General features: G+C 38.7%; 1 protein-coding gene across 1 annotated transcript in view; it reads right to left on the bottom strand.

The window, feature by feature from the left end:
• Positions 1-1371: 1371 nt before the first annotated feature.
• Positions 1372-23282, bottom strand: part of Lurap1l (leucine rich adaptor protein 1 like) — a 41807-nt gene continuing 19896 nt past the window's right edge. The window contains exon 2 of the mRNA XM_036178783.1: positions 1372-2110. Coding sequence (XP_036034676.1) covers positions 1736-2110 — 375 coding nt within the window. The 3' untranslated portion in view covers positions 1372-1735. The remainder of the gene's footprint in view (positions 2111-23282) is intronic.

Genomic DNA, 23282 nt, shown 5'->3' with positions numbered 1-23282 from the left:
ACAATAAATTTGACAAGTTTACAATGAGCATGTACAGAGAGAAAATAATTCTTGAATAGGGACATTCCTTGGTTGCAATGCAATGTTGTCAAATGTTTAGTGCACAAACATTTATTATTTCTTAGGATACTTTGAAATCTTAATAAATCTACTTCACTAGAAATCATAAAGAAAAATGTATAGGAATAATAATATGTATATGAATAGTATGTATGGAAATAATAACACAACATCAAAATTAACTGGAGTACAGAGATAGCTCAGCTATTAAGAGCTTGGGCTACTCCTTTAGTGGACCAGATTTGATTCCCAGCACCCATGTTAGGTGGGTCACAGCTGCCTGTATTTCCAACTCCAGGAAACCTAACATAGCTGACCACCACAGACACAGGCATCCATGTGCACAAACCACACCAAACCCACACAAATAAAGTAAAATAAAATAAATATCCAAAGGAAAACCAATGTTTTAATTTATTACACAAATGAAAATATATCCAGGTATCATTTCAGAAAATGTTTTTCCATCCCAGGATGAAAAAAATAACATGTTGGGCTTTAGAGTTATAATATAATATTTCTGCTCCTGTCTGTCTATCTATCTGATGGTACATGTTTATACCTTCTACTAGGATGTCAAAATATATACAAGAAAATATTAACAAATCTCAAACTATCTTTAAATGTAGGGCATTTTTAATAGTTTCCTGTTAAATTGCTATACTTCTCAGCTTCTTTGCAACCAGGCAAGGCAACTCCTGAAGGGAGAGGAGTTTGAGACAGACCTTAATATACATGTGGTAGTCATTACTGCCCCTGTAAAGGTTGTAACCATCTTTGTCCTGTGGAAGGTTTCTCATCTGCCTACCTGGACCCACCATCTCTGACACTGAGATGGTGCCCCTCACTGTGTGCCTACCAACAAACATGGTCCTGTCTTAGATCAGCCTCACTTCACTTTCAGCCTTCCCATCTCTTTTTTAAGCCACTCAGGGAAATCTGACTATCTGTGTCTATACTCATCTTGAAAACTACTGCCCATTCTTCTTTGAAATCTAATAGTAAAATACATATTGTAACTCAAATAAACTTAAGATTTGAGTTAAACTTATTGATTATAAAATGCTATTCTACAATGTTAACACCAGAGTGGACTTAATCAAGTCTAAGGTGGTTAGTCTTCCAAATGTTGATCATGTTGATGAATGTGACCAAGAGTGCTGCTCATTATGCACTAACATGTCCTGTCTTTGAATTAATGTCTAACTTGCTCCAAATATTTTGTTCAACTTATTATAAAAACAGTAAAATGTCTTCATATCTTCTGGCACATAGAAATATCAAATCACTTAAGAACACAAGCAACAAAAATGAAGTTATCAGACTTTGGTTTATTGTAAAATTTAGTAAAGTTTTCCTTATAATCCCTGACCCCTTGCTCTGAAAACATAAGCGGAAACAATTATTGCTTATTCTTTCCCCTCTATTTGTCTGTGCTACTATAAAAGAGGGGAGGAAGCTTATTGTAATAAATAAAAATAAAAATGTAACAGAGAAAAATAAATCAGTCTAGATGAGAAATATTAGGAGCAAAAGAATACCATTAAGCAGTTTAAAAATAAGCTTCTTTAAAAAGGTTGCCTTATTAAAATAAATCACACCAAAAATATAGCAGCAGAGAAGAAGGATACATACAAGTTAATTGCACACCAGTCCCATGCAAAAAACTGGGTCATTAGCCAAAGCAGTAGTACTCAGAATCCAACTTGGGATGCTTGTGCAGAGCCTGGGAGTCCTCTATGATGGAGCTGTCACTGAACTGATCCAAGTCCGAAGGGGTCTGATGGCCTGGTACATCATCTGCCAGAGTGTCCAGATAGCTCCCCACAGAGATGCCATCCAGCCCATCACTGCCATCGTGGAGGCTATTGTAGCTGCCATGTAAGGAAGTACCCTGACTTTCCAGCAGGCTGCACAGGCTGCCACTGAGACTGCTGCCTCGGCTGGTGATGGTGGCCTTTTCCTCAATCATCCACTTGATGGACTCAATGCTCTCATTGATGAGGAGCAACTGGCGCATGAGCCTCACATCTGTGGCTCTGAGGTTAACCTATGGCAGAGAGGAAGAGAAGAAATACATGCCAGTTATTTCACGTTCTAGAAAAAATCTCAAAATTGCTTATCCTGTGTACTTTATAGTCCACAATTTCAAATTCATGGAATTTTTAAAAAATGCTCTTGTATCACTCTCATTGGAAACTGTTGACTCCTGATAGAAGTCAGACTCAACAACTCACTTCCTGGCATATGCATCAGCCTCCTAATTGATCAATAAAAGCTCCATTGTATTTCTGACACCAATCAAGCTCCTTGAATATACCCATCAAATGGCAAGTTGTCTGTTAAGAATGTATTCTCTTTCTGGATAAACAAATAACTTATCTATATTTATATGGTACTGGGCTAACAAAAAAGTGCAGAAATGAAAGAATCCTCATTAGTTTTACAGAAACCTCTGTTTATTAAATGATAACATGCCAAGCAGCATTATAAAAAAAAATCAACATTCATTAGAAAAACCTAATTACACTGCACTGCAGGCAGTATCACTTTCTTCTCCTTTTATAAACAACTGAAAACTGCAGGGAAAATTTTAAGAATACAGTAGAAATGGGCAATCCTGACTGCTTCTCCATAAGGAGTGCTCGATAATACATTTGCTTCTAAGAACCAAACTGGGAGGCAGGGACCTGTCTGGCCACAAGGGGGCCTACTCACATTCATTACAGTTTGAAAATGGATATCCATTCTCCCACTTGGAATAGTAAGCCAAAAACGCTGGCCATGCCAATTCTCTCTTTAAGAGACAGGACTAATTCAGACATGTAGGTCTCTAGACTTCTCAAAAGCGTTCCTTCTTGAGTGACTCAACCCACAAAGAAAAAGAAGACTATTGTCATCAGAAATGTGCTTTCATCCAAAAGGACTTCCTGCTGGGGAGTTCATCCATAACTGAAGGTGAACTTTGGCTGTTTAGTGTGTGGACAAATGGAAGGATAAAGTTTCCACCAGGAAGCAGCTGGGGATACCCTGGGTTCAACCCAAAGAGACAGACGGACAGAGTCACAGAAAGAAGAGAAAGAGACAACGAGAAGAAAGAAGTTTCACTCTAGAGTACAATTTTCAAAACATAAGGAAAATATAAGTGTAAACACAGGAAGTACAAAGTGCACTTTTAAAATACCATGGAATCACTAAAATATTAAAGCAACCTCTGCATCTTCTCAGTGAAAGGCATAAACAGACAGTAACAGGTGGAAATTGGTCTCCCTATGGTATTCTCAAATAGAAGGATATGAGCTCAGTAGGCCTCAAACTGCTTTTTTTTTTACAAATGGATTTTCAATAACTTTACAATGACTGTGACCAAGGAGGAGGCTTTCTGAAAGTCTTTGTGTTCCAGTTCACCCACATACCTTAAAGGCCATCAAGACTTAGTTCAAATTACAAATAATACAAATATTTACAAAGCACCAACAATGTACATGGGTCCACTGGTGAGCACAGAAAATCAGTGGGTAAAACTTCTACAAGATTCTTCAGTAAGTCCCTAAAACTGAAGACATTTCCCATGCCTACTAGAGGCGTGGGACAAGATTTGTGTGGCCATTTCCCAACCAGTCCCCAAACGGACAATAGATGCCCCTTCCCACGTGGGAAGCAGTGGACCATCACTGCTCCTTACTTCTCCAAAGCCTCCTCATTCCTTCAGATGCACTGTTCCCAGCTTACTGACTATTCTCTTCTGCTGATCTACGAGCCTCTATGGCACTTTTTTGTTTCTATCTCACAACATTGCTGAATTTTGTGCAGTTGCATATTATGACTGACTGGGGAAACACATCACAAATAAATATGTATATATTGATCTTCTCAATTTAGCAATAAGTCCCTTAAAGAAGTGATTCTTACCATTCTCCTACATTGTGAAATCTTTCCTAAGCACGTTTTTAAAATTTTAGTCATATTTTTAGATCTTTGAAATATCTTAAGATATTAATAAATTCACACAGAAATTTCATCACTCAAGGGTTAATATGTACTAAGAATATATTCTTTCAGTAATTATGGTCTTGTATAGTGGTAACATCTATTAGACATTTTATTATTTTCAATTTTATCAAGCAGTAAGAATAAAAAGAAAGTAGGCTATGTAGAAACAAGTTTCCTTTGACCATGAAATGATTTAAATAAGGAAATCATTGGCTTCTAAAAGCAAAACATTCAGATGTTATTGAGTCATTGTTGGGGGGTGGGTTATGAAAGTAATGTGGTTAAAGCCTGTTGTTGTAGATAATGATTATAGATTTAAGTGTGTGTAAGCCCATGTTCTCTAGGACAGTAAACAGTGTCTGCCAGATTGCTGGGTGTGCTACTTTCTATGACTGGCTGCTGCTAGTCTGTTCCAGGAGTCCTTGTCTGTTATACAGGGCCTTGTCCCAAAACTGAGGTGTGGTTATGGTATTGATGAACCCTGGGTATATGAGCAATCAACCAAAAACTGAATCACGATGTTACTCGTGACTCCAGTGGTTGCCCCACCTTTCCACGCTGTTATTCATCTTAGTCCTTGTGATGGTTGCAGCAAGAACAGAGTAGCTTTACCACAGTGGCTGATGTTCTCTCAGCCAGAGTCTTGTAAGCCCCTTGACTTTATTCTGTGTTTACTGAGATTTGGGACCCTCCTCACGCTCTGAGCTTCAATGTTACCATAACCTTAGAGAGCCCATTCCTGATTAATCATGCCCAGTCCTCAAGCCCAGTTACAGATTGAGTTTCATGACTATTGTTTCCTGCATATTTATGACTTGTTAGATTCAATTTGCTTATTACTTACACATGAAGGAGTTTCAGAGTACAGGGAACTTTGACTGCCTAATCATCACTGCTTGCTAAGATGTAGAGGAGTGCTTGGCACACAGTATCTACTCAATCAAGATCTGTCCAATGACTGAACACTATTTATGCTCCAGATTGGACCCTCGGTTCAGCAGCCTGCACCTTTGTGAGAGTTGGTAGTAGGACTTGAAATGAAGGAAAATTATCAGGAAGAAATACCCCAGGACTGAAGCATTCCTAAGCATGTACTCCTGTTTCTATTCATTCACAGGACTCTGGGACTGAGTCACTGGCATAAATTCTCCCTTGCTTAAATTTACAAAGTGTAAGATAGCATCTCAAAGGGAAGCGGACTTCAAGCTGTGAGTCACAGTGCACACATGATTCTGTTTGCTTAGGGGTGATAATTTGTTCTAGCACAGCACAGGTGTACTGCAAACACCCAGTGAAAGGAATTGAACAAAGAGCCCAATCAAACCACATATCTTTTTCCCTAATACAAGTGTCTGTACTGACTGATTCTAAGTCACGTCAGTATATTCCCTTTCCTTCCTCACTTCCCACGGCCTATTCTGATCTTTACAATTCCTGCTATGTGGTTTGCCTTCACCCCGAGTCTGAGTATTCCAACCTTTAGGTCTGTGCCCAACAGGTTTTTGGCCTGTGTGGAAAGTGCTGAAACTTCATGTCATTTCTGACAAGTGGTGGACTGAGTTTATACAAAATTTGCAATGAAGGATCTAGAAAGAACAACTATTTTCAAATAGTTGCTAAGAACACAATTTTCAAGATCTGTTCTCTTATGAACAATCCCTTCTAAAACCATTTTTCAAATTACATTTATTTATTTACCTATTTATCTGTGTAGAGGGTGAAGGTGTACAGGTGTCCTAGACATGAATACAAGTCACTGTAGAGTCAGTTCTCTCTTTCCACAATGTGGGTCTCAAGGATCAAAGTCAGGTCATTGGGCTTGGCCAAAGTAGATTTACTGACATATACCAGAGCCATCTCATTGGCTCCCCAAAATCCTTTTCATAAGAAAGAATGCAACAGTTTTGACTTAGCATCATGGAATCGAAGGAAGAATACAGTTAAATTTTCAATTAACCAAAGAACTGAGGCAGCTGGAGAGATGGTTCAGTAACTGAGAGCACGGGTTGCTCTTCCAGAGGACTAGAGTTCAATTTCCAGCATCTACACGGTGATTTACAACCATCTCCAACTCCTATTCCAGGGCCCCTGAGGGGATTGGGCCAAAAAGTGGTGCACAGACATACATGCAGGTAAAACACCCATTCACATAGACAAAAATTAATAATTGTTTTTAAATCAGAGAACTGATATTCAAGATGGTGTTGTATGAGGAACATAATACACTGTACAAGTCTGACCTTGACATGTTCTACCTGTGATCTGTAGATAAACAAGCTTGGTGTGTAGGACTTCAGATTCCTTCAAAGAAAAATCATGAAGTTCTGTTAAGTTCACCATGAACCATGGGGCTTAATAAGGACAACAAAGTGAGTCCTATGAAATAAAGAAGAATCCTCATCACTGAGACTGAATTGAGCCCACCTCATGTACTTGTCTCCGTCCCCATCAAGGTTTCATTTTAGGTGTTACTTTATAAGAAAAGCATTACTGATCAGATGCTCCCTGGTTTTCCTTCCATTATGACATAGTCTCTGTCTTCTTTGAGGCTGTGTGATTACTAAGTCACTTTTGCTACAAGGAAATCATATGGGCCATAAGGAGACAGACAATTCCTGCTCAACAGTTTCAGCATGAAATATTAGAAAAAAAATTGTGGTTAAAACTGAAATTCTAAGTCAACATGAATTATAATTAGCTTATCAGAAATTGTATGATAATCTGTGTAATTGTGTAATTAAGAATAATTTGTATTCTCACCATTTGAATTTAATAAAAATCATATTTATGTTCCAAGGCAAACATGGTTTTTTTATTTACTATTGTCTTCTCAGTGTGTATGTCTGATGCATACATCTAAGTAAAGCCATGTGCTTGTCACAGCATACATGTGGAAATCAGAGGGTAGCTTTTGGAATCAGTTCTCTCCTCCCACAAAGGGATCCAGGGATTCAAGTCAGGTTTTAAGGCCTGCACAACAGTATTTTTACCAGCTAAGCCTCTTGTCACCCAAATAATGTCTTTAAATTAACAAACATGCACATGAGCTGTTGATTGTGTCTTCCAACAGCCATTTCTTATGTTGTCTTGTTGTACTTGAGGATAAGTACAGGTAAGATACGTCTCACAAAGTCCTCTATATTTTTACCCCTTTACTTACTAATGTCAATTTGAGTAAACAAATAAAGCATGCCATGTCTAAGTTACACATTCCCACTATAAACACATGATATAAATCCCAAATTTGCCAAAAGCTATAACAGGAATTTGGAAAAGGAAAGTTCTTGACAAGTCCATCATGAAGTTCATGGGATAAGAGAAAGAGGTTAGATGCGCCTCTTAGTGCTAGGCTCTATGCCTAGTTTCCAATCAGAAGAAACAATGATGATTTCTTTCTTTCTTTTTTCCTCCCAATTACAGTTAGAGAAAGTCTTTGATTCTGAACAACCCTCTTTTATAGTCATATATATATTTCCAACTTTCTTACCATACTTACAGGTATTTAAATTTTAAACATGAATTGGAGGGATATTGGAAAGGTGCCTGAAATACTATTTTTTCAGCCGCTTGTCTTAGTTTATGCATTGTCTTAGTTAGAGTTTCTATTACTGTGATAAAATGCCATGACCAAATAACTTGGTGAAGAAAGGGTGTGTTTTCGCCTTACACTTGCATATGGCATCCTTACACAAAGGAAGTCAGGGCAGAAATCAGAAGGCAGAAACAGAAGCAGAGGCCATGGGGGAGTGCTTACTGACTTGCTGCTCATGGAGTGTTCCTTCTTATACTCCCCACCCCAGGATCACCTGCTCAGGGGTGGCGGCATCCACAATGGCCTGGGCCCACATACATCAGTCATTTTTTTATTATGGTTCCCTTGTACCACATTACTCTAGGTTATGTCAAGTTGAAATAAAACTATCCAGAGAATACATATCCCCATTGCTTAACCTCCTGGTATCCAATTCTGTTCCTTCTCTGAATTCATCACATAACCATTTGATGATTTGATGATCACAAGACATTTTCTTCCTACACATGGTTGGATCCTCCAGAAGTGTGTGTGTGTGTGTGTGTGTGTGTGTGCGTGTGTGTGTGTGTGTGTGTGTGTGTGTGTGTGGTGTTTGTTGTTGTTGTTTTATTGTTTTTTTGTCTTTTTTTGAGACAGGGTTTCTCTGTGTAGCTTTGCACCTGTCCTGGATCTCGCTCTGTAGACCAGGTTTGCCTCCCGAGTGCTGGGATTAAAGGCGTGCACCACTATTGCCCAGCCCAGAATTTTTATTGATAGCTGTATTATACAGCATGTCTCTCTATCTGCCTTTCTCAGCAAATCCATGAGGACACTGCTGTCTCTCTGTCATTTGGGAAGACACTGTATGACGTTTCTATTCACTGACTTCAATTTAGAACTTTTGGGAGAAAAACCTGTGATTACACACACCTTTCTCATTTGGTTGAAATTTTAGAGCAAAATTAGTTTCTAACTGAAAAATGGAGGGTTTAATTTTTATATACGTCAGTTTTGACATCCTTCATTATGTTGCTCACTGGTAGAACTGAACAGTAACTACAACAGTTTGCTATTTTCCCAAAGCCTTATGGATAAGTAATTTCCCCAATAACTACATTACTGACAAAAACACTGCCATCAGTACAGCAGAACAATAATACTTCTGATGACACAGAAAGCAGAATGTGGTTATTTGAAAGAGGTACATGTGACTTCACTGACTCTGAATCCAGTTCCAGCATGAAAGTAGCTTGTGAGTATGTATCAGCTCCTTCCAGTGAGTCTTCCCATGGCTAAAGTGAGCTACATAGCTTTTCTTTCTATCCCATCAGGTTGTACTCAAACTGGTACCTTTTTCATGTTCTAATGGACTGACTGAAACTCAACTTTCTCTATGTCTGAGGCATAACTGACATTAATACAACAAACTGAAAATTACCTGAGCCAAGATTTATTTAGAGTGAGGTAACAAACATGTCTCACATTCCCAACAGAGAAGTTGGTCCACAGACCAGAAGTTTGTCCATTAACATAAATTTTTCTGCATATCCATCTCTCCAAGTTAGACCTTAAAGCAGTATTTCCAGATGAGGTTGAGGTCACAGCATGTGCTTCTCTGTGGCTATAGTGATCAGGTTTCTATTCTAAGAGGAAGATGAAGGGAGGTATAATGCCAAGTGTTCAACAGCCAATCACTAGCCAATGTATACACACTTACTGCTTTATTGTTGGCTAGTTTATGTCAACTTGACACAAGCTAGAGTTATCTGAAAGGAGGAAACCTCAACTGAGAAAATGCCTCCATAAGATCCTGCTGTAGGGCATTTTCTTAATTGGTGATTGATGGGTAAGGTCCCACACAATTGTGTGGGGTGCTACCCTGGGCTGATGGTCCTGGGTTCTATAAGAAAGCAGGCTGTGCATGGGACCAACCTAGGCCCTCTGCATGTATGTGACAGTTGTGTAGCTTGGTTTGTTTGTGGGGCTCCTAGCACTGGGGTCAGGACCTGGCCCTTGCACTTGAGTTGGCTTTTGGGAACCTGTTCCCCAAGCTGGGTTGCCTTGCCCAACTTTGATGCAAAGGGAGGAGCTTGATCCTGCCTCAACTTGATGTACCATGCTGTGTTGACTACCATGGGAGGCCTGCCCCTTTCAGAATGGAGATAGAGGAGTGGATGGGAGATAGGTAGGAGCAAGGTAGGGGGAGGGATGAGAGGAGAGGAGGGAGAGGAAACTGGTTGGTTTGTAAAATAAATGAAAAAAAAATATTTAAAAAAAGCCATAGGGAGCAAGCCAGTAAGCAGCACCCTGCCAAGGCCTCTGCATCAGCTCCTGCCTCCAATTCTCTGCCTTGTTTGAGTTCTTGCCCCAACTTGCTTCAATGATGGACTATAATGTGAGAGCACAAGCCCAATAAACCCTTTCCTCCCCAAGTTGCTTTTGGTCATGGTACTCCATCACATCAACGGAGCAGTGACTGAAACATCCCACCTCTGTGTTGAAATAACTGAGGTAAACAATTTATAAGGTATAAAGATTTATTTTGGCTCATGTCTTCACACAGCATACTTTGAGCATGTGGCAGAATAGTACCTTATGTGAAAGTGCATGTGAAAGGGTCCTGTTTAACTTGCAATGGGTGAGAAACAGAGAGACAGGCTGGGATCCCAGCATCAAGACGTAATGCCCAGCAACTCAATTTCCTTCCAGAAAGCTGTATATCTGATATGTTTTATCATCTTCCAGTTTTGTCCCAAAGTGTCAGGAATCAAGCCTTGGACACATGGGCCTTTGCAAGACATTTAAAAGCCAAACTCTACCATATAAATAAATGCAATATAAATTGGGCTAGTAAGGAAAGTGTGTGATAAATACACTTTTTTTTTTTTTTTTTTTTTTTTTTTTTTTTGCTGTTGTTCTTTTTTTTGGCTTTTGGGTTTTTTTTGAGATAGGGTTTCTTTGTGTAGTTTTGGTATCTGTCCTGGATCTCACTCTGTAGACCAGGCTGGCCTCAAACTCACAGAGATCCACCTGGTTCTGCCCCCCAAGTCCTGGGATTAAAGGTGTGTACCACCACCAGTTTAGATACACTTTCAATAACATATAAAGTAGCCTTTGCTATAAACTTCGGATAACCAATTGATTCTCAAAGAATGCCTTATTCATTCTTGCCGAACTCTGGATGTATGGCAACAGATAGAATTGCTCCCACCTAATTGATTCTTTTCTAGATGATCATTTATCCTTAAATACATAGTTACCTGTGGTTAATCTTTCTCATATAGTACAAATTATGTGTATTAAAACATATTAAAACTGAAGCCTGTGTTTGCCTTACATTGTTTATGTTACTGGTTTATCGATGGTATCAGCAATTTCTTTGGTGTATAAATGGTTTTGAATACAGAACAAAGATTTCATTTCCCTTTTCAAAGTAACTGGGACATTTCAAAATGTATTTATTTTGTATTTATGTGTACATATTTTTTTTTTATCTACACGTATATCTGTTCACCACTTGCGTGCTGGGTGCCTGCAAAGTTACATACAGATGGTTGATTATGTGCTGCCATGTAGGTGCTGGGAATTGAATAATATCTTCTAGAAAAGTTAGCAGTGTTCTTAACCATTGGACCATCTCTGCAGTCCAATAGGGACACTTTGAAGTTTAGTCTTCAGTATTAAAATCGTCTCTGAGTCTTTAAAGTCTAGAATCAATGAATTAAAATGCAAGGATTTATTTATAGTGTTTCCCAGTTTCTGTGTATGAATTCTTCTATAATGGCTAATTTCTAGTTGTCAATGTGATGTCAGTAAATGCAACTGATAGGTGTTTAGAACATCTCACATACAGTATTTTCATCTCTTAGATACAAACAGAAAGATTTTCATGTTTTTTTTTTGAGGGGGGAATTTCTTGAGTACTATATTTATATCATTTACACTTTTTATCTTCAACTGCTCTTGTATCTGTACCCTCACCTTCTCAAATTCATGGATTCTTATTCTTTAATTATTAGTATATATATATATATATATATATATATATATATATACATGCATATAAATTTATATATACAACCTGCTGATTCTATTTAGTGTTAGTGTTGTCATATGTAATCTGTTAAGGGCTGATCATCTGGGAGTAGATAACATGTCAGAGGACTCATCCCTGGGGAAGGCTTATTCTTTTCCTCTCAACATCCACTGACTGCTCTTCATCTAGAGGGTGGGGCCTGGTGAATTTCCCCTATCCACTTTGGCAGGCTAACTGATCTTTTCATTTTTTAGGTCTGATTTAGGTAACCATATTATTGAAATTTCTTGGGTACAGCTTTTCTGTCATGTATAGAAGACAGTTGCCTTAAAACCCAAAACTACAAAATAAAAAAGACTCTAACTGATAGTAAAACTGTAAAATCATCGAGAAGTGGTTGAGTACTTGCTACCTTTGAGTATAACATTGATTTGTAGGCTTACATACAAACCTAAAGTTTTAACAGTGAGTCTGACAAGAAGTTCCCAAAGCCCCTAAAAGTTTAATAAGCAGCTCATGCATCCCAATAGATGTTGGTTTTAGAGCCACTGGGAAGATAGAGAAGAAGGCTTTGCCTACTCTGTTGTATTTTGTGATAAGTATATTTAGGGACTTTCATTTTATACCTTACAATTTTTATCTCTCTCTCTCTCTCTCAATATATATATATATATATATATATATATATATATATATATATATATAGTGTGTGTGTGTGTGTGTGTGTGTGTGTTTTAAAAACAGAATGTTCCTGTTTCAGAAATGAAAAAAAAAAGAATGTACCTTTATCTTTCCCACTAACCAGAACTTGAGATAAATGTAAAACGTAGTGAAATGATTAATGTCAAGGTAGGCATGGTACTGAATGCTATAATTTAGGCATTTGGGAGGCTGAGGCAAGAAGATGGTGTCACCTGGGTTACACAGCAAGACACTGTCTCAAATATAAGGAGTCATTTATGGAAATGGTCAGATTCAGTATGTAGACTATTGTTTTATTGTTTTTGAGACATGAAGTAGACGAGAAGGGATAATCAAGGTGCTAAAACTCAGCTGAGCATTTACATTTTTATACTGTGATGATTTAATGGCTATATTTTTAAAATATGCTCAACACTTCTGCGTCTTGGTAGGTATAATCAAATAAATCCAAGCAATAAGGGTTGGTTACCATTATAAATAATATGCTGCATGTTGTAGAGTCATTCAAGAGTGGATTTAAGGGTTGTAAAAAAAAAAAAAACAGGACTAATGGAAGCATTTTATAGTTAACCTTTTTAATTTTTAACATTGCTTTTACATTTGTTTGTGCATTTATTGGGTTTTTTTTTTTTTTGGTATATGAATGCTTTGCCTATTTGTATTTCTATGTACCATGTGCATGACTGGTGCCCATTGAGGTCAGAAGAGGGTGTCAGATCCCTGGAGACTGGAGTTGCAAACTCTGTGACCCAGCCACTACATGGGTACTGGGAATTGAACCCAGATCCTCTGCAAGAGCAACAAGTGCTCTTAACCACTGAGCTGGCACTCCAGCTACCTCTTTAATTTCTTAATGCCAGCCATCATTACATCTTTTGGTTTCAGTCCTTACAACCTCAACATATTTCTTATTCCACCAATTCTATCCTCAGTCTGATGACTTCGTCCAGGTCATGAGTGCTCTAATGACATTTGCTTTTCCTATACTTGTTGAATAAGGGAGAAGGGAATTACCAGAAAAACTTACCTTTGAGTTTAATAGAGAGTAACCATTAAGTAAGTAAAACTGAGAAAACAGCTTCTACAACAGAATAAAGCAAGTGGGCCCTGCTCATGGGGAAGGCTCTTGGATGGCAGGTGTCAATGGTCAACTTGACACAATCTAAACTCAGCTTGGAGATGGGCCTCGGCATGGCGCTGATTACATGAAGATAACTGAGTTGGGAAAATTAGCCCATTGTGATACTACCATTCCCTAGACTGTGGACCTCCAACTGTAACAAGGAAAGAAAGTGAAGCAAGCCACAACATGCATTTGTTGCTCCGTGCCTCTTGACTGCCAGCTCCAGTAAGTTCCTGTTCTTGTGACTTTTCTGCCATGGTAGACTATAACCTTGGAACCATATATGAGCAAAATAAACCTTTTCTGCCTCAAACTGCTTTTCAGTATATTTTATCACAGCAACAGAAAAACAAAGACAGCAAGATTGGATATGTCCATGGATCGCCTAAGAATCTTGCTAATATATAGATTTGGTTTACTAGTTTCATGATTCTGCATTTCAAACATGGTATCTGATGATATTAACTCATAGGAATCCTGTAAGGTATATCATCATTACTCCTCCTCTTGATTTATATCCTTTGGTAGTCTTTGCCATGCACTGTAGATCAGGCCTATTGCCTGGTTTCTAAAGAGTACTGGAACCCTTCTGAGAAAGGTTGCAAAGAACATTTCTTCTGCTCAAATATAGCCCCTCCAAGCTGTGAAATGTCCTAATCTGAGATCCAAATGGTAAATAAGTGAGTGCCAGGCAATAGCCAGCAAGGGGAAAGACCTATCTACCATCCCCAGGCATCTCAGTGAGACTGGAAGCACGTTCTTGCAAAATTGAGCCTAGAGATGATTGCAGCCCTCACCCTCACCCCTGCCCTGCACCTTGATGGGAGTCTGCTAGAATCTCTGAGCCAGGGTCACTCAATTAAAATGCACACAGACTCACAGGAACTTTGAATCAGTTTGCTTTTTGATGATGCTGAGTTTGGAGGAACACAGATCACTAACAAATAATTGCTGTGACAACCCAGCCACACTTTGATCAGCAAGGGCCTGGAGGTCCTTCAGCTTCTGAATAAGTTGGGAGAATGGCAGACCACTGTGTCAATGGAATGCTACTCTTCTAATATCTAACAGGTTGGTGTTTAACAAACAAGTAAGTAGTTAAGTATTCATTGGTGGGAACAAAGAATATTCTAGGTAAAGCAAAGTCAATATTTAAATAGCTATCTTGATTTCCCATGAGGCGAACTTTCTTCACCAGAGAATGCTGTTTATTACACTGAGGAGTGATAGTGGGAGAAATGTTTGATAAGTAGTGACACAGTAGATACTCTCAATGGAGATAACACATAACTCTTGAGGGAAAATAAAACATAAATAATTATACTGATTAGAAGATCTAAACTTAACATCATAACATTCAGACACAATGTGAAGAAGAATTTGGAACAAACTAAAAGATTAACAATGACATTATTGTAGTTTCAATATTTACAATTTTCTTCTATTGCAATTTTTCTTTTCAAAATTGTCCATTTAACTTGAAAATATGCTTTGAGTTGGCCTCAAAAGAGGAAAAATGGAAGGAGCATAGGCTGGGAATAACAGTTTTCTGTTGAGAAGCTTACTATAAACCAGAATGTATTTATATGTTCATTCATTGTCTTTACAATGGGTCCCCTGTAAAATGACCCCTTTGGATAGGAAACGTAACTGAGCCACTGGCATCTCATTTTCAACTATTGTTAGTGATTTGGCCACATTTGCAATCCGTTATGGAACATGAGTCTCAGCCTTGTCATATTTTCCCCACAGTGCCCAGCACTGACTAAGTATTTTCACTTGGGATTTCAGGCAAGACTCTCCAGACAGAGCAGTAATGAAAGCCTCCCTGGGTGGAGGCAATGATGAGAAGAGCAGCCCGTAAACAACACCTGCAATATTCCAACACTAACTGCATGCAGTACCTCAACTTTCTGCTCTCATGATTTATTCAGTCTCAGCTTTTAAAAGCAGCTTTGGTAATACTAAAAAAAAAAAAAAAAAAAAGTATGTCATTCATTTATCATAAGCTTCCTATGCCCTGTACTTAGGTAGCTGCCATAAATATCTATTTGTCAGTATGTCTTCTCTCTCTCTGTCTCTCTCTCTCTGTCTCTCTCTCTCTCTCTCTCACACACACACACACACACACACACACACACACACACACACACACACACACCAAATGCTGAAGCTGATTATTCTCATGGTGGTTCCAATCTGACAAGTAACAAAGGTCTTTACAGTAAGAAGACAACTGAACAAATTGCATGTGAACAACATCCTTAGAGAACTGAGGTCACAAGGCAAACTGCAGCCTGGGACACAGGTCAATAAAATCAATATGGCCAGGAGTCCAGAAGCAGAAAGCCCTGAGGTAAGACCAATTTCAGTTAGCAATGTTTCAAAGGGCAATTTGTGAGTTGGTGGAGGTTGTATGGCACCTGCCTGGGAGTTAGGAATGGCTTCAAAACCTCCACACTTTCAGTTTCACCTCCAGGAGTGCTGCTGTGTTCTGATTTCCTGGGTTTCTGGCAGGAAGAGGTGATATGAATTCACAACATGCCCCCATGGTTAGACATGCCCGGTGGACCTAGACACTTATGCCTAGCTATTTCTGGTTCAAAATAGCCATTTCCAGGTCAAAATGTCTCGTGTGACCAGGACCCTGTGGCTTTGTGTGGTTGTGTAAAGCGCACGTGCAGCCATGTGATCTATGCGAATGTGTGGAGTAGCCGCATGGGTTCGTTTATACAGCGCAACCCACCCTTTATAAGCCGGTGCCATGTTCCCTGGCCTCACTTTCCCTTGACCACATGTGTTTTTCACAGGCCTGTTCATGTCTGTCTCTTTCTTTCCTATCTTAATAAAAACTCTTATTAGTGGATCTTGTGTTCATGACATTTCCTCGCAGGGTAAGAGCGCCACCAAATAACTAACAAGAGGGATGCTCCAAAGTCTGTATTCCCACACCTTTCTGGTCTCCTTATGCAGTACTCTCCTTACAGGAGGTTGTTTTGCAATGACTAGTCAAGTTAGCTTTTTCCTAAAGCATATCTTAGTTGAGAGAGGGAAACCATTCAGTCAGGCTCACTAGAGAACACTCTGCCTTGGGAAGTGCTTCAGGCCTTTGATTCTAGGGAAGATTGCCTGAGAAAAGGGAGAGAGAGATCGTTGAGTCCTGGAGGAAATTTCAGTCCATGATACCCATGGCTAGATAAACAATAAACAGCCCAACGCTGACTAATGCTAACAGGGAGCCGCAATTAAAGGCCTCGGAACCCAGCTCCATTTTCATACCCAACAGCCACAGACAACCAGAGAAAAGTCTAGAAACTGCCCAGAACAGCATAAAAACAAAGAAACAGACAAACAAAAAACTAACCAAAAACAAAAAACAAAACAAAACAAAACAAAACAAAACAAAAACACAAAGAACAAGTATAAGAAATTTCTTTTGCAAACTATTTAAACTAGAGAAATACTTTTAAATCCTGAAGGGAAGAGGGAATCAAATATATCACAGGAATTGCATCCTCACAGCATCACAGTGAAGGAGAATCAGGCTGAAGTTGAGTCAAGTCTGGTCTGTTCTTCCTTCCCTTCAAGCTGCATGGAAAGACCTTTACAGTCCAAGTCCACACATCGAGCCCCTCCCACAATCCTCTGGTAGTAGACCACCTCTTGGACTTTGGTTGTTGATAGGAGTGGCATGGTGTGGTTGAATAGTAGCCCAAATAACAAGCTTTGTTGTTTAGTTTAGTTTTGTTTTTTTAAGAGCTGTTAACAAGCTTGCCATCAGTATTGCTGAGAGAGTGGGTGTGTGACACTCTAGTAATATCCATAGAGAGAGTAGAAATTATCCCAACTGAAGAACTTCACACTCAAGAAATAAACTTCATTCCCTTAATTTTTGTTCCCTGGGCCTATCAGAAAAGATTAAAAACAAATTAATATAACTTTCTAGCATAAACTTCTAAGCTTTGTTGAAAATAGACTTCTGAATTTAAACATAAAATTTTGTAAAATCAACATTTCCCCAATGTTACCCTAAAAGAGATTAGTGGTATGACCTGATGACTTAGGCTGATTTTCTTTTTCAGGTAATCTGGTGGATTACTACCAATTTGGCTCAGAATTACAAAGTCATAAGTGAACTTGGAAATTTGTGTCTCAAAGACGAACAAACAAATGGCTTATGCCAGGTTGGAAAAAAATGATAATCTCAAAAACTTAAGTTTTATTGTTCTAATGAATGTTGAACAGTTTTAACTCTAAATTAGGAGTTTGATCTTACATATCTTACATTTTTTCCTGAGAAAATAAATAGCCACAGAACCTTTATCTAATTCTGTTTTGAATGATCTCTAACTATTGGTTTTCTAACTAAATGCTCCATCAATTTTTGACATATGCCTTCTAAATTTCTTGTGAAAGTTAAGGTTTCAACTTGCTGGTATCACAGTCAGAGCCCTCCCTGAAGAAGCACTGTGGTCTCACCACTAGACCTGCTCATACAGAATGGCTTTAACTGTTCCTGGGCCGAAGAAAGCTTAGGAAGGGGACTTCACCTTCCAGGAATTTGGTTTCTTCTTTTTGTTTCTGGTTTGTTTGCTTTGTTGTTCCCAATCCTGACTATGTAGCTCCATGTTTTATTTAACTCTGTGATCATATCACGTCCATTTCACAACTAGATAATGGCAGGTTTTAATTATATAGCCAAGTATGCCTCAAAAACAAAACGTGTGTAAACAGCCACCTCTAGTAGCTAATGAACATTCTCACCTTCTATACATCTTTGGAGATGCCTAAAACTGACAATCTGGTTTCATGATGGGATGACTTCATGGTCCCTGTGAAAAGATAGAAATCTGTCCAGATAATCTGGGAAGCAACAGTGGATATAGCCAGCTGCTCTCTATTGTCTGCTTATCAACTTGCTAAGGTCTGTGAAGAAAACATTCCTTTTCCACTAAAGTGGAAAATAACCCTTTGAAAGTGGTAGCCTGTGTTTTCTACTGTCCTATGCTCAAGACCATGAAATTGAGGTTTCAATTCCTGTAGGTGGCTGTGGACTAAAATGAAAAATCTTTTACCACTCACTAATAAAATTATCACATGCAGGAGCAGTAAAATGGATTAGCAGATAAAGTCCCTTGTTACATAACAACTGACCCCAAATCCACATGAAAGCATGGATACATGCACACACACATACAATAATGATGATGATGATTGTGATGATGATGATAATAGTCATAATAAATGCTTATGGAAGAATATGAGGGAGCTGGAGAGATGTCTCGGTGGTTAAGAACACTGGTTGCTTTTCCAAATCTCCTGAGTTCTATTCCCAGTGCCCACTATCTGTAACCTAGACCCAGGGGATCCAAGACTGTCCTCTTCTGACCTTCAAGAGTGCCAGGCACACATGTGGTGCATTTACATACATACTAGCAGAACACTCTTGCACATAAAATTTAAAAAATAAGCACACCTTTTTTTTAAGTGTCCTAACTTCAGACTATAGCTATTTATTGTTTTCAAGTACACATGGCAGTATTTTAATAAAATAACTAAATCTACTTCAAGAATCCTTCCAATTTTCCCTTCTAAATATAAGCCCAAATTGGGGGTGAGGGGTAGATTAAAAATGTCTTTCATAGACAAACTTTTCTTGTGTTCTCTGCAAGGCTCTGAGTAAATGACCCTCCATGAAGACAGCTAGACTGCAGCCATAGAAAAATCATGCTGTGATCCAACAAAAGTATTTGCAAATAAGAAGAGAGCTAGATGTAGGTACTGGGTTGCCCAAATCCCAGCTTCCATGAATTAAAAGAAGCAAAAAAATAAATAAATAAAATAAAACTTTAAAACGACAAGACACTTCCTGGAGAACTTTGCTGCAAGCTTTTCTTCTGGATCATTGGAAGTCTGGCCTCAGAGTCTTCCTTTCTTCATTCACCCTTTCCATCCCAATGGCTGCCAGAACTGTGCTGTAGAAGTCCTCAGCAAAGGCTTGTTTTATGTCTGTGTTTCCTGTCCTTTGGCTCTTTTGAAGAAACATGTTCTTCGATGGTACCAGATGAAAACCACCAGAGGAATCTTCTGAGAACCGACACAGTACAGTACAGATAATGCAGCAGAAGCAGAAACTGAGGAATTGTGGCAGTCACAAGTAACCACTAAGGTCTCTAGGCCTTCAATTAATTGTTAATATTAATTTACTCATTCCTCACCCTTTGTTCCACATAAAAACCCATTTCATTTGCCCAGCACAGGCATACACTGACTTTAATACTTCAAGAATAACTAAGTAAACACATCTTTTGGGTAGGAACAAGATGAATTCCATGAGGAAAAAGTGGATTGCTTTTACCTTTTTTGGGTTTTTGTCTGACTGTCTCTAAGAATACAGAGAAAATGTCAGAACAAAGTGCTTTTCTTTACAATCAACACAGGAGACAAAGAGGTGTGAAGTGGAAGTTTTTCCCACGTAGGTTCAAGCAAGCAAGGCAGTCTGGAATACATCCATCGGTGTGTACTCAGTTTGGTTTAGTTCAGTTCAGGGGCTGTGTCTGAGCAGATGTCACCAGATCCCACAGGTTAAGGGTTTAGTCTCACTTCTAATATGAGCTCCAGGTTATTTTCCCATGCTTCTTACCAACCAGCTACATATAAACCAGGTTCCTGGGATTCCCCTCCTTGGGTTACATAGTTTGCTAGTGCCTCCCACAGAAGCCAGGGTACCACCTTCCTTAGAGTTACCTGTGTATTATACAGGTTACCACAAAGGATGCAAGGCAAGAAAGAAGCTCCATAACTTCCCATGACCTTTCTAGTACTCCACTGTCCAGGAGGCGTCACAGGCACAGCTAACTGAAGCTTTCCAAGCCCCATCCATTTGTGTTTTCTGGAAGCTTCCACACATAGGCTTCATCACTTATATCACTGACCAACCTAATCTTCATCCCCTTTACTGGTCCCAGAGTTGGGTGGTTTGGGCTGAGGTTAGCAATCTTCTAATCATACTGTTTATTGTCTTGCCATGATGACAAATTCCCATATGGAAACCACCAGTGGGCTGATAGTCTTCAGTCAACTCAGTGCTGTACAAAACACATTTGTTACTGTGGAGGTTGCAAGGATTTTGGGAGCTTTATGCCAGAATACATAAAGGAAGACCAACCATGGATTTCACAACATTATAACTGTGACGTATTAAGTGTTGTGATGATTTGCAATAATCTTCCTTAGCTGCTTATATTATATTTTTACAAATAGTTTAATGGCACCTAAAGCACAGAATATTAATGACCCCAGTCATATACTCCTACCTCATCTTTTAGATGTATTTAAGCAATCCTTTTATATGGTTCTGTAGCTGGAGATTGCTTCAGGTATGAGATGTCTACAAGTGGTGCATTATGCTGCATGGTAGATTTAGCCTTTGCTAGGACAAAACAAAACAACAACAACAACAAAAGAGGTTTCTGGGCTACACACTGCTTTGATAAAAGCATAGATTCAATGTTTCTAAAAGTTGATGGCTCCCAGAGCTGGCAAGAAACACACCACTGCCATGTTGGGAAGCTGAGGTGGGCGGAGCCACCATCGACAGTGGCCATTTTGGTCTTATAAATGCTACAGTTTAAAACCATAGTTACACAATAGGACAGATTCAGATGAAACAAGACTTTAAATACTTTACAATATGTGTAAAGTGTACATAGGCTTAAAAGAGAAAAAATTATATATACAGTTATATAATAAATACATAGTTTTTAAAAATAAATTCTTTATAGAGACAATAAAGGTAATATAAAAAATAAGCCATGTAAAGATGGATATCACACATAAAATCTGGATTATGTTGTCTTTGATATTCTTAACTACAAAAAAATTGATTATAAAGCTGTTAAGTTAAGCCAATATGTATATTTTAAAGATACTTTGACTTCAAAATTTGGATCTAAGGATATGTTGCTTTAAAAAAGAGGCTCTGCTTTTGTTTCCATAGAAAGCCAGAGGCTATGGATTTGTTCCAGATTAAGATACATCAGGTCTGACCAGCCAAGACCCCCTGAAAGGTCTCTGGTGACACCATGGCCCAGATGATCCAACATCCAGAACAGTTTCAAGTCAACTGGCTCAGATAATACACTCTCATGAACTACTCCATAATCCTAACATTTTCTTTGTGTCCTCATAAGATACAGCTCCCCCTCCAGCAAAAAGTAGTAAGAGAAGCTATGCCCAAATTCCCAAACATATCAAGCTGGCTTTAGGGATGAAATTGGCTCACTCCTTCTCTAAACCCAAACATATTACTAAAAAAAAAAAAAAGAAGTTAAGAGATTCTTTTGTCCCATATCAAAAGAGCCCTTTGGTATGGGACAGAAAAAAACCAATATTTTTCTTTAAAACAGGTTAATTATAAATACAGTCTCTTTCTAAAATATCTACATTTAAGTCAGCTAGTAAAATATCATCAATAAAATGATAAATTATAAATTTAGGAAATTTTTTTTTTTACCTATCATGGTTCCACTTTGGACAATTATGCTTATTCTAAATGAATTTGGAGTCACTGAAATAGCTGTGCCCCAAATATATTCTTTCTTTCTAATTTAGTTTCTTCAAGAATTTCACATTTCTTCATTAAAACAAGTTTACTGGGACATCTAAGGGACTGCTTATTTTTAAATTGGATAGAATGTGGCTTGTGGCTATCTGGGCAGATGCATTTCCAGCATAAACAACATGCAAGTAGATTTAAAATGCAAGTGATAGGTGCTTTGCTATTTATTTACTACTATAACGCTTTGCAACCCAAACATCCCTGGTGGTGTAGTTGAGGGCTTTGCTGCTGCGAGAATGCAGCCTTGATTTGAGTTTTGTTGCCACTAGTAGCATACTCTCGACTTAAATCAGCTGGTCTTCCAACGCTTTGTTGTCCTCTTTGGTAGATGAGAATACTGAGGATCATTCTTAAGATTCCCTCTAGCCCTACAATGCCTTGGCTCACAAAACAAAGCAAAACAAAACAAAACAAAACAAACAACAACAACAGAAAAAAAAAACCAAAACCAAACAACAACAACAAAAAGCTTGTTAGAAGTACATGGCCACTGTAGAGTTTGCAATGAAAAGGGAAGGATTCTCCAGCTGCTCAAGACATGAGCATGAACTGCCATTGCTTCTTGAAGAAACTGCATTGGAAGAAAGTTTATACATAAATAACGATTTTCTGAGGTATTGAATTCTCTAGATAGGAGAAGCAAAAACACCAAGGATGGTCATGCACAGAGAAGTGAAAAAATTAGCTTGCAGCGTGTGTTCATTCTGTCTGTTGATCCCAGTGTAGGACACAGACAGCAACCTGTGCTAAAGATGTGGGTGAGAGAGGAAGAAGAGAAAGGCAGCATGCGAGGATGTGCAGAGAGTAGTAGACTTGCTGTCCTTGGGGAAAGAATTCACATGGCAATGAAATCATTTGAGTTGAGAATAAGGAAAAAACCACTTGCCCAGAAATATAAAGATCCTTTTGTGCTTAAAGCTGACAATCCACCTAGAAGAGCTAGGCTACAGGGTGTGGGAAGTGTGTCATGGAGGGCCTGAGGTGGGGAAGGCACTAACTGCACAGTTACATGGAGAAGCTCGGTGCATTTTCCTGGAAAGTTCTTGAACGGAGATTTGACTTCTCTGTGCTGCAAGCTGCTGAGTGAACTCAGAAAGTGCGTTTCACTGTGCAGGGCTTTATGAGCATCTGAAGCCCATTCTTTCTTGTGGGCAAAAATGCACCAGGAACAATAATAGCAGAGGATATTAGAGAAAACTGATTTGGTCATGTAAGAAGCAGATTTACGGACTTCTGC

This window comes from Onychomys torridus, chromosome 2 (assembly GCF_903995425.1).
Source record: "Onychomys torridus chromosome 2, mOncTor1.1, whole genome shotgun sequence".
In the NCBI taxonomy this organism is placed as follows: domain Eukaryota; kingdom Metazoa; phylum Chordata; class Mammalia; order Rodentia; family Cricetidae; genus Onychomys; species Onychomys torridus.
The sequence above is the reverse complement of the archived record's forward strand: the minus strand, read 5'-3'. Positions and strand labels throughout refer to the sequence as shown.